This window comes from Branchiostoma lanceolatum, chromosome 10 (genome assembly GCF_035083965.1).
Source record: "Branchiostoma lanceolatum isolate klBraLanc5 chromosome 10, klBraLanc5.hap2, whole genome shotgun sequence".
Classification (NCBI taxonomy): Eukaryota; Metazoa; Chordata; class Leptocardii; order Amphioxiformes; family Branchiostomatidae; genus Branchiostoma; species Branchiostoma lanceolatum.
The window spans coordinates 14599943-14613145 of NC_089731.1; the positions used below are offsets into that span (position 1 = coordinate 14599943).

At 38.9% G+C, this 13203-nt stretch overlaps 1 protein-coding gene across 3 annotated transcripts in view; it reads right to left on the reverse strand.

Annotated features, from left to right (window-relative positions):
• Positions 1 to 5731: 5731 nt before the first annotated feature.
• The window catches only part of LOC136442808 (phosphatidylinositol 4,5-bisphosphate 3-kinase catalytic subunit alpha isoform-like), a 58505-nt gene continuing 51033 nt past the window's right edge, over positions 5732 to 13203 (reverse strand). For all 3 annotated transcript variants that reach the window (XM_066439746.1, XM_066439744.1, XM_066439747.1), the window contains exons 18-23: positions 10328 to 10449; positions 9431 to 9509; positions 8672 to 8842; positions 7716 to 7833; positions 6530 to 6678; positions 5732 to 6145 (exon numbers count right to left, since the gene is read on the reverse strand). In XM_066439746.1, coding sequence (XP_066295843.1) covers positions 5881 to 6145; positions 6530 to 6678; positions 7716 to 7833; positions 8672 to 8842; positions 9431 to 9509; positions 10328 to 10449 — 904 coding nt within the window. In that variant the 3' untranslated portion in view covers positions 5732 to 5880. The remainder of the gene's footprint in view (positions 6146 to 6529; positions 6679 to 7715; positions 7834 to 8671; positions 8843 to 9430; positions 9510 to 10327; positions 10450 to 13203) is intronic.

Below are 13203 nucleotides of genomic sequence, written 5' to 3' on the forward strand. Positions count from 1 at the left end.
CGTTAAAGAGTTGGGGAGAAGGTTAACCCTGGTGTCGTTTTTTTTATCAACGGTTCGTGCGTCAAGCGACAACAAGTCGGAACTTCTGTGGGTTAAATTTAAAGTTGGCTGGCTTTATCTGAACCTCTTGCCATGGGCATACTACGACTACTCTCCCAGTAGAGGTTAAAGAAGAGATAGTTACTCTCTTCTGATTGGTAACCATTTTCTGACGGCCGATAGCTTCAACAGTAGGAGGCAGACTGAGAAAAAAAAGTTCTAACCAGGAACTAGTTTTGGCTCCAGCTATCTTACTGAATTATGGCTGCGGTGCGAAATATATGTCGGTTTGCTACCAAGGGCAAATTATGCGGTGCTACAACCTCTTCTCTTGCAAATTCTATTTGTAATATCAAGAAAAAAACATACACGTGGTTTGAAATACCAATCCAAGGACGCGGTGATTTATGAAAATGAATACTAAAATCTGGAATGCTGACAAGACGTTCCGCTACTACTGTTAAGTGCACCGTCAAGGGCCCAAAAGCGCCGACTAGCAGTTCAAATTATTATTGCAGTAATTATTGCAGTTGGTGCTGGTCGCTAAATATCGTCATCGTCATGCGACGACATTGGAACGTTTCAATGATTTATACTAACATTTGTGATACAAACAGTTAATAAGACACTATTTGAAATAGTTAAAAAGACAAAGGAAGCAATTTTAGCAGTTTCACATTGACTGTTGTTTCTTGCATAGATATTAGAGATAGTAGTACCACCAAGGACAGTCCTACCTAAAAACCCCTTCTCACTTGACCCGCGGCACGCTGGCAGCGTCGCTAGCTGCGGCCGATCGAATTGACAAAGCACTCAACGAATTTCATCGACGAAAAAACGAATCTTTTTAAGCTTTGTGTGTTTTGTTGTCTTTTTGGTCATACTTGTATGTTTTGAATGATATTACCATTATAAAGTCAAGGTCAAATCCAGTTTAGGACGCAGCAACGCCGCCAGCGTGCCGCGGGTCCAGTGAGAGGGGGCTTTAATGATCTTGGTACCACGTACTTCTAAAGTTCGACGTCTTTTAGTTTCGTTTTGAAGAGGTGATTTGAGTCCATATGTGGTCGACATACAGTACAAAGTTTTCAATCAGTAAACCAGTGCATATAACCAAAGTATATTTTGTAATATGTTCTTGTTATACCCTTCTGACGTTGTCTGATGTCCAGACCTTTATCAATAAAATCGGATAAAGAAAAGGCCAAAGTTGTCAAGGAAAAGCGGATGATATCCAAATATATCCTTAATCTACTCATTACCTACAAAAGGTGATGAAGTACTAGTACGTGAATATAGGAGGCGCTTCAACGTGCGGCCGTAGTGTTACATGGGCTCTTCGCGCGGTGCCTAAAATTGATCCTTTATATGTCAACTTGTGTTTTAAAATGTCTTAAAGCTCATTCTTACATTATGCGAGGACACCAGGACCTGTTTAAGACATTCTTAACTGCCTGATGTATTTTCACATTTTTACAAGTCGGGACTATGTACCCCATAAGAGCCTAGTCTGCAGTACCGCTGCCGGACGGCAGGAGAAAAGTGGGAAAGGCGATAGTCAAATTGGCAAATTTTGGTCTTTTGGGAATGTGGAAGTAAGGAAAGGCTCGTAAAGAGGTTTAATTGTTTTGGTTATTTGGCTTTGATTTGAACATGCAACCACTTAAGATCATATTTCAAGGTTTACAGCTTTGTATGGCGCATTTTATGCAATGAGCCCCTTTCTTTGATCTAGTACTATAATTTCAGTAGCAAAATTACCTTTTGCTATGTAATATATGGATTTATATTGAGATATAGTTTTGATAAATGAAAAATTATAACTTATGATAAAATGTGACCACACTTCTTAGGTATTTTGGTGGCTATTGAGTTTTACAACTGAACAAATAGTAACATCGTGAGTAAAAATTTGTGAATGGGAATAGTCATCCAATACTTTTTTTTCAAAATGGGAAAAACAGGAGAGGCGATTCTGAGAAGCAAAAAAAAAATTGTGTGGCCTTACTATCAAAATGTGTGCACTTACACCATTATTGGGTGTGTACCAGCTTCCTATCTAGTGACAAGATGTTGAGCTTTTCCTGACACTTAAAGAGACAAACAGATGGACGGACACAAATACACACACCCACACACCCATAAGAAAAATGCACACAAACTCTCACACTCAAATGGAACACTATCTTATTTACAAGGTAGTGGAGGTATACAATTATAGTTTTTAGTCTTGCAATTCAGCAAAACAACAAGAAAACACACAAAAGAGTAAGCACGCTTTTGCAGTTTTTGAAAAGTTCATGTATAAAACATATTACTTACAATGAACACAAACAAATATACCTGTAGCAAAGCAAACCAAAATATGTGGTGAAAATCATACAATACATTAATAGCACCTTTGTAGCAAAGATTGGTCAAGATAGGCTTTAATCCATACCTATCATAATTATATCTAATAGAATAAATTATGTATGGCATAATGAAATCAATACCTATAATAAAATTTCCTATATTGTGAAACATTGTTTGAACAGTATGGTGTATGATTGCATGTTTACTGCTAAAAAAAAGGGGACCGAATTTTTTTTAGGTCCCTTTGCAAAAACTATACAAATTTTCGAATGACCTCAGCAAATACAAATATACATCAAGGCATACCACCTGACCCAAAATCACTGCACAGCATAATAATTAAATCAATCCATGAGAGAGGCCCTGTAACATGTATCAGTCAGAACTGGTCATTGAGATTGACTGCTAAACTTTAGGATATACAGGTTTTGGACATGATTCCCTTATTACAGGCCAAACTCTTAAAAGTGCAGGAGTAGGGTAGGACAAAAACAGTCACCAAAGTTGGTAACGAAAGTTCACAATGCTACAACATGGTACCTTGCTACGTTTTTATTTTTCTCCATTGGAGATTCAGTAGCAAATACATGTATGGTTATCAGATAATGAACGACCTTATGTGTATGGCGCTTGTACAGTTTTTGAATATCAGTCATACAATTGCCTGTGCTATAAGAGTTTCTATTGTTTGAATACTGATGACAATATTTGATGATATTGCTTATCAATAAGTTTAACATATGGTAAACTCAGTATATGTAGCCACAAAAGTTACCTATTTTGGCGACACCACAGGAGTGCAGCCTTTTCCTCATTCTCACCTTTAACCTCATAATGAGAGGTGAGGTTGTACCACTATGCTGGCGGGTGGAAGCCTATGGCCACATCTACCTCAAGAATAACGTACAAAAAGGACTCAAAAATGCAGCACAAACATTCATCCAGTCAAAGACACCATGTCATAATTTACAATACAAAAATCTTTACAATATACAATTAATTACCATTGCACAAAATGAACGAATTGAACTCCAGCTCTTGAAACATACAAAACATATTAAGCGTCCCAAAACATAAGCTTGCTTTCAATTGTGATTGCTACCCTGTGCGATGCAGCAATTAAACAATGAAGTGTGGTTAAGAAGATTTCTACTTCAAATAAAGCCTTCTTTCCTAACTACATGCGTATACACAGCATATTCACCGAGGAGCTTCGTTGTACGCAGGCAATTCAGTCGTAACTATTGTCTTTTTACACTATCTTATGAGCCTAACCTAAGTGAGTTTGTTTGGAACTGGACTTGTACAGAATATGACTTTCATGCTTTCACTTGTGGAAGTCCAAACATTTCTAGACATGGAAAATGAAAGTTTCCATAAGGTCTCTTCATGATTTGTCTTTAGCGTCAAAATGTTATAACAATTTGCATAGAGACGTATCATGTTAAAATAGACTGTGTTACGTTTTGTAGCGATTTGACCATCGTTGGTAAGGTTTGATAAAAGAGAATGTACTGAGTACGCAGAATCTTGTAGTTTTTTTAAATATATTAAGGTCACTTGGCGTAGAAACAACACTAATACGAACTAGTTTGACATATGGAAGCAACAGCAGTAAGAACAATACTCACGTGCACATGAAACATCCAACAAGACCATTTTCTAGAAAACTCACCAATAAATCAATGACATTTCCAACTACAAAGTTTTTCAAAATATATGAAATCTGTAGTGGCTTTTGGATGGTGTGACCCTGTGTAGTCTGGAGTTGTAGCGAGAAGTTTGGAACACAAATGTTTAACACAAAATAGTGTTAACACAATGTAAATGTACCATGATTATACTATGACAAGTATACATGTATGTGGAGATCCCCGCTATAATGTTATGTTCCAATTAATGCACAATGTATCTCTGGAATCACCGTGAGGGAAAAGTTCATTGGAACAAAAAGTTTCTAGAATTTCTGAATTCCATGGGATGACGGTCGTGAAAGAATTCCAAGATTCTGAAAGTCTGTGGCACTTTTGGGAAAAAGTTCACCTCCATGGCTAACAAACGCATAAACTGGAAAAACACAGCAACTGAGATACAAACCCAATGACATATCAGTTGTTATTAATATGATCTTCATGAGTTTGAACAATAAAAATGTTGACACCATTATTTCCATACCTGTACATGTATTCGTTTCGTTACCCTATTGTTCCATTAGATAACTAATTTGCATATCTATGTGAACTATCTATTCTCTTGATCCTATTTAAACGACTCTCCTGTCATTTGTATAATGTTATACTACCCATAGGACAGCCTGGCATCACAGTTTAAAGACTATGACTCATATTACAGTGCTTTTACAGTTGTAGTTTTTTCTTAAAAGTTGTGCTTTACCCTGTAAAATATAGCCTCTACCAGGCCCCACGGATTGCTGGGAAAATAGTAGAAATTGGCCAAATAGAGTGAATTGTATGCTAAGGGAGTCGGCTATGGAGAGAGGGTCCAATATGCCATCCTAACTGGGCCTGCGAATGAAACCCTCCATGGCCAAACTCCCCTGGCAAATATTTTCCCTATAGCCGGCGCGGTTAGTCTGGTAGAGACTATGTAAAATAGGCCAAGAGAGTAATAAATCACATTGAAAGTCAATGTTTTCTTGCTTTTGGCCCTGTACGGTGAAACTGTACTTCAGTCTTGAGTCTTTAAAAAAAAGCAACAGCACAGAGGAGGTTTTTACATTTTATGTCATTGCTCTGCAATGGGTAACAGTGTTGACTGTTGGGTCATTTTCACTTTTCATGGCTCTTGACCGTTTCACTTTGCTGACCAATGAGAATCATATTTCTACGTACCTGAAATGTTACATGTATCTCCTTATTTCACACAATGTATCTTGTCAGAATTCTGAGTCGTTCATTGATAGAGCCTACTTTAAAATTCAAGCCCAAAAATTGCAGCAGAAAACTTTAATTTTCCATTTGCATCTCTCCAGGAAATATGATAAAATCTTCTTGAAGACTTACGTTTTACTGGATGACAATGACTGTTGTGAACATACAAAGGTATACATGACAGAGGAATTCAATTGATGGCCTTGTTAAACACTTCTTTTTACATTCGCTTTACCAAGATTTTCTGCAAATTGTCTCTGAACTAATAAATGAAGTTTGGTTAACGTCACAAGACAAGCTGGTTGTGATCAGACTAGATTCAAGCTTAAAATGTGTCTCATTTGATGAGTCGTGGCTTGTCAAAAAAGACGTAAAACGTTCCTCCTCTTCATCAAACACCTTTTTTACTGTGATAAAGTCCCCCTTTCTCATTGGATGAGACACAGCATCCCATAGGTATAAAACACCACAATAAACCAATCGTCTACCCTGTTTGATCTTGTCTATCTTTGTAAGAACTTGTCATCTTTGCTGCCATTGGACAGGCGAGTTCACTCCACCCAATCAGGAAGAAGAAGACTAAGAACTGATCCAATCATCTGCTCTGTTTGATGCCATGGAACATCCAGTCCACCTTGGTTGAGTAGGACCTGCTGTAGGCTTCATTGAAGCAGCTAGAGAAGTACTGGAGGGCTTCTGTGTCAGTCATTTCTACGGCCAGGGTCTTACGCAAGTACTCGATGTCGTCGAAGGATTGGAGCTCGGGGATTCCCGTGGATAGCATCATGGTGAAGAGCACGATGAAGAGGTTGGCGTGCTTGCGGAGATAGAGATACGCACGACGGCACAGCTCTTGGAAACTGGAAACAGTAATTGTTGATGAGTCATCTCATTTTAACCATTCCATACTTTGCTCTCCCAAAAAACACAAATTTGTACTTGTACATGGAAGGGGGTTAGGGGAGGGTTAAAGCACACATTACAAAACAGACTATATGTGCACACACATTTTCTTCTTCAAATTAAAACCACAAATTGATAGCTGTTACAATAATTTGTAAAATGCATACTTAATTTTAAGTTTAAAGGTTTCTTCTTTCAGCAATCTAGCTTAGGTGCAAATGTTTTTCTAATTTGTTCACTGAGACATCTATGGCACTTTTAAGTGAATATAAAAAAAATCATTCAACATTCAGGAACAACTGGCCAAAAGACGTGACTTGAACTTTAACCTATGATCTTACCTTTTGAACTCTTTGCTCTTCTGGTAGTCCCCTCCCCTTGCTATGACCTTGAGAAAGTCTTCTGTAAGCACAAAGGGCACACGCTCCCTCTTGTACCCAAACTTCTTCTTGAAGTGGCCCAGGAAGTGGCCAAAGTCGATGTGGAAGATCTGTCAAAAAGAACGATATCTTGAAATCACAATGGACTGTGACAATAACAAGAATCGGTCTTCAGACTGACCAGTTTTACCATACTGTAAGCAAAAGTAAAAGAAAAACCTGAAAAGCTCCGGTCATCCAGCAGCAAAATTGATCAGCCGACTACTCTAATTCTAAATGACATATTTGGTAGTAATATGCTCAGTGTTCTCTCAATCATTGCACAATTTTCAGAGATTGGCCGATGTTCACATGTCCCCAAGCCCCGTCTAATGCGATGGGGCTTATTTTCATCCGTGAATAGTTTCATCAGGTTGGTAAGTCGCTGAATAAAAAGACTCTTTTTACACAACCAAGAGATTTATTCAACCGACGTTTTGGTGATCATCTAGTTGTGTATGTGTTACACTTTTGTATGTTTGGGACCGCATTGTGATGTCATTCCATGTGACTGTATATATGTAAATACTTGACGTTTGGGAACGCATCTATAAGCAGCGACACCTGTGCTGCAGTGCTATGTGAACCAGTCGGAATTGCCTTGAAGAAGGTGACAGATGGTCACCGAAATGTCGAATGGATATATCTCTTGGTAATGTGTAAAAAGAGTCTTTTTTTTGGGCATATTTTCATGTTAAAAATATGCTTGAATCTCTCTGGCCATTTTTCAACTCGTCAACTGTCAGGCTAGCAACAAATATAACTAAAGCTCGTCCATGGTGTAACAGCGGGTTAATGATTGAAAATTATGTCTTTAGGCCACACCAATTTAATTTCTTGGTTAATGGACTTTTCCTTCAAATTTTAGCCAAAAAAAATCATGAAAACAGAAGGCTGGGGTGAAAACTTGCACCTGACCCTGTTCACTCCCTGAAATTGTATGCACCAAAGTACAAACTTTCCTTTGAGATTCTGTTTTCCTGTTGATTTTCCAATCTAGCATTTAAAAAAAATTCCGTTAACCAAGAAATTAAATTGGTGTGGCCTTACAGGAGCAATGCGTTGTTGGCTTAGATGCCCAAGAAGATTAAGACTATTGTTGTCTCACCTGTCCCTCTTCGTTCACCATGATGTTGTCGTTATGACGATCTCCGATGCCCAGGATGAAGGTCGCGACACAGTAGCCTGCACAGGACAGCGTGAAGGCCTCAATGGCTCGGTCATACCTGGAGAAGGACATCAACATTTGTTAATGACACTGAAACAGCGTGAACCCACTGGACAGAGCCGCTTGGAAGAGTGGTGTCAAGACTAGCCGACTGCTGCCCACCCCTGTGTCAGGGACCCCGGCAGCAGTATAATCAAATAATGGATACTACTACTGAAACCAGCTCAAGGAAATGGTGTGAATTTTAACTAGCACATTCCAACACTTCTCTAACAATGTTCTTTCATAGCACACACACATACACATACACACACACACACACACACACACACACACACACACACACACACACACACACACACATACTTCCTAGACAACATCTAAATCTAACAACGATCTATCTTTTAACAAAAACAAAATTTCACATTCTAAAAACAACATCTGTTTTTCTACTGCTCTGTCTGCTAACATGATTTCGCTGGGTACACTAAGACTGCCACCATAAAACAACGATATCATCAAGGCCTTCTCAAGAATGTCTTAAACACCTGCATATCTGAAGTGTGCAAACCCTGTGAATATCGGTAGATCTCTTTAGATTCATATTTTTTCCTGTCCTCTTTCAGCATAGTGACAAGATTAAGGTTTCTGGTTTGTCAATACTGCAACCGACAAGTACATGTTTCTATATCCCTGCTTTAGCAGCGTAATACCTCAGCTAAGTGTTCCATGACAAACTTTTTCAAAAGCTTGTCTTGTTCTAAAAGTGTCAGACTTAACCTTTAGCACACTGAAGTAGCCATTTGGCACCCAATTCCCTTTTGGTTACAGAGTTAGGCAGCAGGGAGAAGGTTAAGATACGTGTCAAAATCATGAGTGTTGCTGTTTGATCTGACCTGTCCCCTTTGTTCTTGGACTTGATCCACTCGTGTAGCGAGTCGCTGCGGAGCTGCAGCGTGCCCGTGATCCCGCTCATCCTCTGGATCTGCATGACGGTCTTGGCGTTCCTCACGACCTCGATCATCCCCACACAGTTCCCCGCAGACAGGCACTGGTACGGCAGCATTCTGTAGGGGGAGGGGGGAAGAAGAGGTTCATATACACATAATTCATGTTAATTAACTTGTTTGAATACAAAAGACTTGACTGAAATGAAGTATAACAGAGAATACTGGGGGCTAAACTACGTGTTCTTTATTCTTTATTAAAAATTGCAACAATACAATACACAGTGGAATGCCAAGCAGACAAGCTGATGTTGCGGACCACCCAACATCACAATTACACTGAATACGACAAACTATACATGTATGTGTACACTCCAACTTGTTAAATGCATGAAACATTTATGTATGAATAAAATATATCAACTTTGCAATATTGCACATTTAAACTTTTAGTCAAGATCCTATTTTAAAGACAGTAGAAACTCCATGATCATTACAAGGAAGTTACTTTACTTTACTTTATTCAATTCTACAATGTGCAAAACAATATATTCAATCCCTATCACTAGATTTAGCAAATTAGGTTGACAGGTTCAATTTGAATACTTTCATACTTTCCACAAGCATTATTGAATAATAACTTCAACAAGTAAACAGTTTCTTCATTTAAAAGCTCCCATAGAGCAAGTCATCTGTTTGAGATCCCACCTGAGATCCAGCCCCTCTGTCTGCCATATGTTGTCCATGATCCGGATCATCTGTATCGTCAGCATGTCCTGACGAAGATCTGAAGAGAAGCAGATTGTAGAATTTAAGAAAAATCAGAGGGTCGTAGTCACAGCACCAAGAATACACTCAGGATTCACATGTCTCAAATTTCAAATTGAGGACCATTTATTATATGAGGGCCCTAACCATTGAGAAAGCCACACGCAAGGCGAAACTACTCTGGGTGTGGGCTTGAATAAAGTTTTAAACAGGAACTATGCGGCTACAGTGTCTTTTCCGAAGATGTGGCATGAGTGTGTACTAGGGGTGGGTACCGGTACATGAAATTCAGGTCCGGTCCAGGTCCAGGTCCAGAGGGTCAGGTCCAGGTCCAGACCTGTACCTGTACCTGATTATAGTAGTGTCGCAGTACATCATATTTTGGAGAGCGAGACACACGTTCAAGTCTCCAAACGTCATGTCTGGAACGATATAATTTCTTAGGTTTGCACTTTGTCTCATAATTATAACTATACTCTCCTCGCCGTCTGTTTACTCATCCTTTAAGTGTTTCTAGATATGATTCACAGCTAACGTCTTCGAAAACGACTCGTTAAATCTGCTGTTTTGTATTTTCTTATTGGCTGAATTGTGTGGCTGAGTTATGTGGCTGCCTGCTGGTAGCCTGGTACTTTGAATTTTCTAATCAGTCCATAGGCCGGTCCTAGTGTGTACGGTTGACTTGAGGTTGTCCAGTGACTGCTATTTGCGGAGGACCTGATTTATTCCTTTCGTTATCAAATCCATGTGATTTCAATCTTAAGTGTTGCCAATCTACACACAACTGTCCATTCAGACACACTATAGCTGTAACTACTGAAGAACTTTAAATCTTACCGTCTCCATTCTTGAAGATGATCATCTGGTTGAGGAAGTAGAGGTCGGCCATGGGGTCAGGGTTCTCCCAGTTGAGCCACAAGGGGCGCTTGGCGGACTTCATCACTTTACACTCTTTAATGCTGTGTTGGAGGGAACAGGTATGAACATTGTAATTCTTGAGTTGTTAACTGTAAATGATTTTTAGCTAATTTAAAGGTCACTAGTCAACCGCTAAAATTTCATCATAGCAAATATTTGGTCACTAACATTTGAGATAGTGATGTGAGGCGAAATAGGAACTGTAAATGCATAAATGTTCGCGGTGGTTTTATGTTCACGGTTTTCGCGGCGACCGTTTTACCGCGAACTTAAAACCACCGCGAACATTTTTGTCCAATACTGTAGCAGTATGTGACTATAGCGCTGCCGCAAACTTTAAACCACCGCAAACACTCCATTTTCGCCTTAGCACAAAATAAAAACCACACGAACTTCGATGCATTTACAGTATTCCTTCATCACATTTTAAGATTGTTACCTTCGCCGGGAATGTATGCATTCGCGGTAAGGTTATGTTATCGGTTACGCCAGCTGTAAAGTGGGTCCGTATGTATGTCGAGATCATAAGTCGAGAGAACTTTGACGGATCTTGCTGATTTTTGGTAGGTAAGTGGCGGTTGTGGGTACAAAGGTCAAGTTCGAAAATGGTTAACCTGGCGTTTTCCAACAGTGCTCCAGTGGACTTTTTTTGTAAGTGTGTTTGTATGTAGACAACATAACTCGACGTATTGATGATGGATCTGCATGATTTTTGGTGGGTACGTAGAGATTGTGAAAACGAGGCTCAAGTTCAAAAATGGGTCACCTGGCATTTTCCTGCGGTACTGCAGTGGGCTGTTTATGTATGCGTATTTGTTTGTTGACAGGATAACTCGAGAAGCTGTTGATGGTTGTGCATGATATTTAGTGAATAGGTAGATTTATTAAAGGGGAAGGTCAAGTTCGATGATGGGCCTCCTAGCGGGTACTTTGGGTACTGCAGTGTAGCTTCAAAGTTTGAGGTCGAATTTTCTGCAAGTGCTACGGTCATGATTTTTGTGTGGTAGATAGTCCATGCCACATGAAGTAAGTTGTGCACGTTTGGGCCCTCTAGCGGCTTGTTTGGAGCTGCAGGGGGTGTTTTTAATTTATTTGTTTTGACCTTTGGACATGAATAACTAGACTTATGGTCAACGGATCGTCTTGATTTATGGTATGTAGATAGCTCGATTAATGATTTACATAATTGAATATTCATTATGCAAATCAGGAGCTAATTTGCATAATGAGCAAGGAAAGTTTATAAATCTGCTGCCTTTCAAAATAGGACTCTCAAACATGTGACATATATAGCTGAAAAAGAGAGAGGTATCGATAGATACCAATAATGCTAATAGCTACCTATTTTGCATAATTAATGAGAAAATACTTATTGAAAATACCACAATAGTAAATGATTGGAATTTCATTCTTGTATCATTAGGAAGCTAAGTAAAGGTGAACAATATCAGACAAAAATCATGCATGACAAGGCCTCATTAACATAATTTATAAGGAAATGTCTACAATTCCCTTTCAATTTGCTATTTCTAAGTCTATTTATTCAGGTTAAATTGCACTGACAGGTGACCTAGTTTACCGGAGCAGGCTCCCTGTGAGACGTCCCTGGAGGACACATGTGATACTTTACTTGCCTGGTGCAGGGCTCTGTTTTGGGGTCAGGGAGGTCACACGGGCAAGGAAGGTATAGGTTTGATAAAAACTGATTGATATGTCGACTATGAAAATATGGGCATAATTGAAGCAAATACATTGCCAACAAATTGCCTTATTTTCTGTAGTAAAGATAAAAGTTATGATACCAATTAAGCAAAAATATTCTTACAGTGATTATTTTTATAACTCTTGGGAGAACTCGTGTAGGTGTAGGTATGGGTTTGTTTTAAAATTTGAAAGAGAATACTAGTAACTCAAGAAGGTGATGACGGATCGTCATGATTTGTAGGGATGTACATAGTTTGAGTGATGATTTACATGATCGTATAAGAATCATGCAAATCAGGATCTGTGATGTGAAAAAGTATACAAACCCTTGCATTCCATTGTAGTCAAACACGTGACATGTAACTGAGAAAGAGAGGAATATTGATAGATATCAATTATGCAAACGAATACCTAATTTGCATAATTTACGACAAAATACTATAATTCCAGAGTGGTAAATGATGGGATTTCATTCTTGTGGCGTTTGGGAGATAATCAAATGTGGACGTTATCAGACATAAATCATGATGGCCTCATTTACATAATATATGAGGAAATGCTACAATGGCCCTCTTTTCTAAGATTTTACTTTAATGCTGTGTTTTGTGTAGAGAAAAGGATCACTTGAAATTCATGCAATCGAGGACCTTATTTACATACTGAGTGATAAGCATTCACTCGAAAAGGCTAACATCAGTCGGCGAAGGTATGAGGTCGTGGAACTCTAGTATTGATAATGCAACATTCTAGCGAAGACAATTGAGTCTCAATTCAGAAAGTTATGAGTGCATCTTTAGACTGAGAATCAGATAAGAACATATTGGGAGAGATCTAAATCCAAGATTTCTTCCGAAAAGTTTCATGAAGTTGGTAAAACACTGCTTCATTGCGAAGTAGACCCAGTCAGTATTGCCCTGAGGAAGGTGACAGATTGTTACCGAAATGTCGGCTGCGTAAATAATATTTGCATGGCCGTGTACAACAGGACTGTAACATGAAATAGATGAAACTGCATTTTCGTAAGCGTAAAATGACAAATTCAACTATGAAAATTAATGACATGGTTTCCAAACAATGAGTGGGCCGGAAAA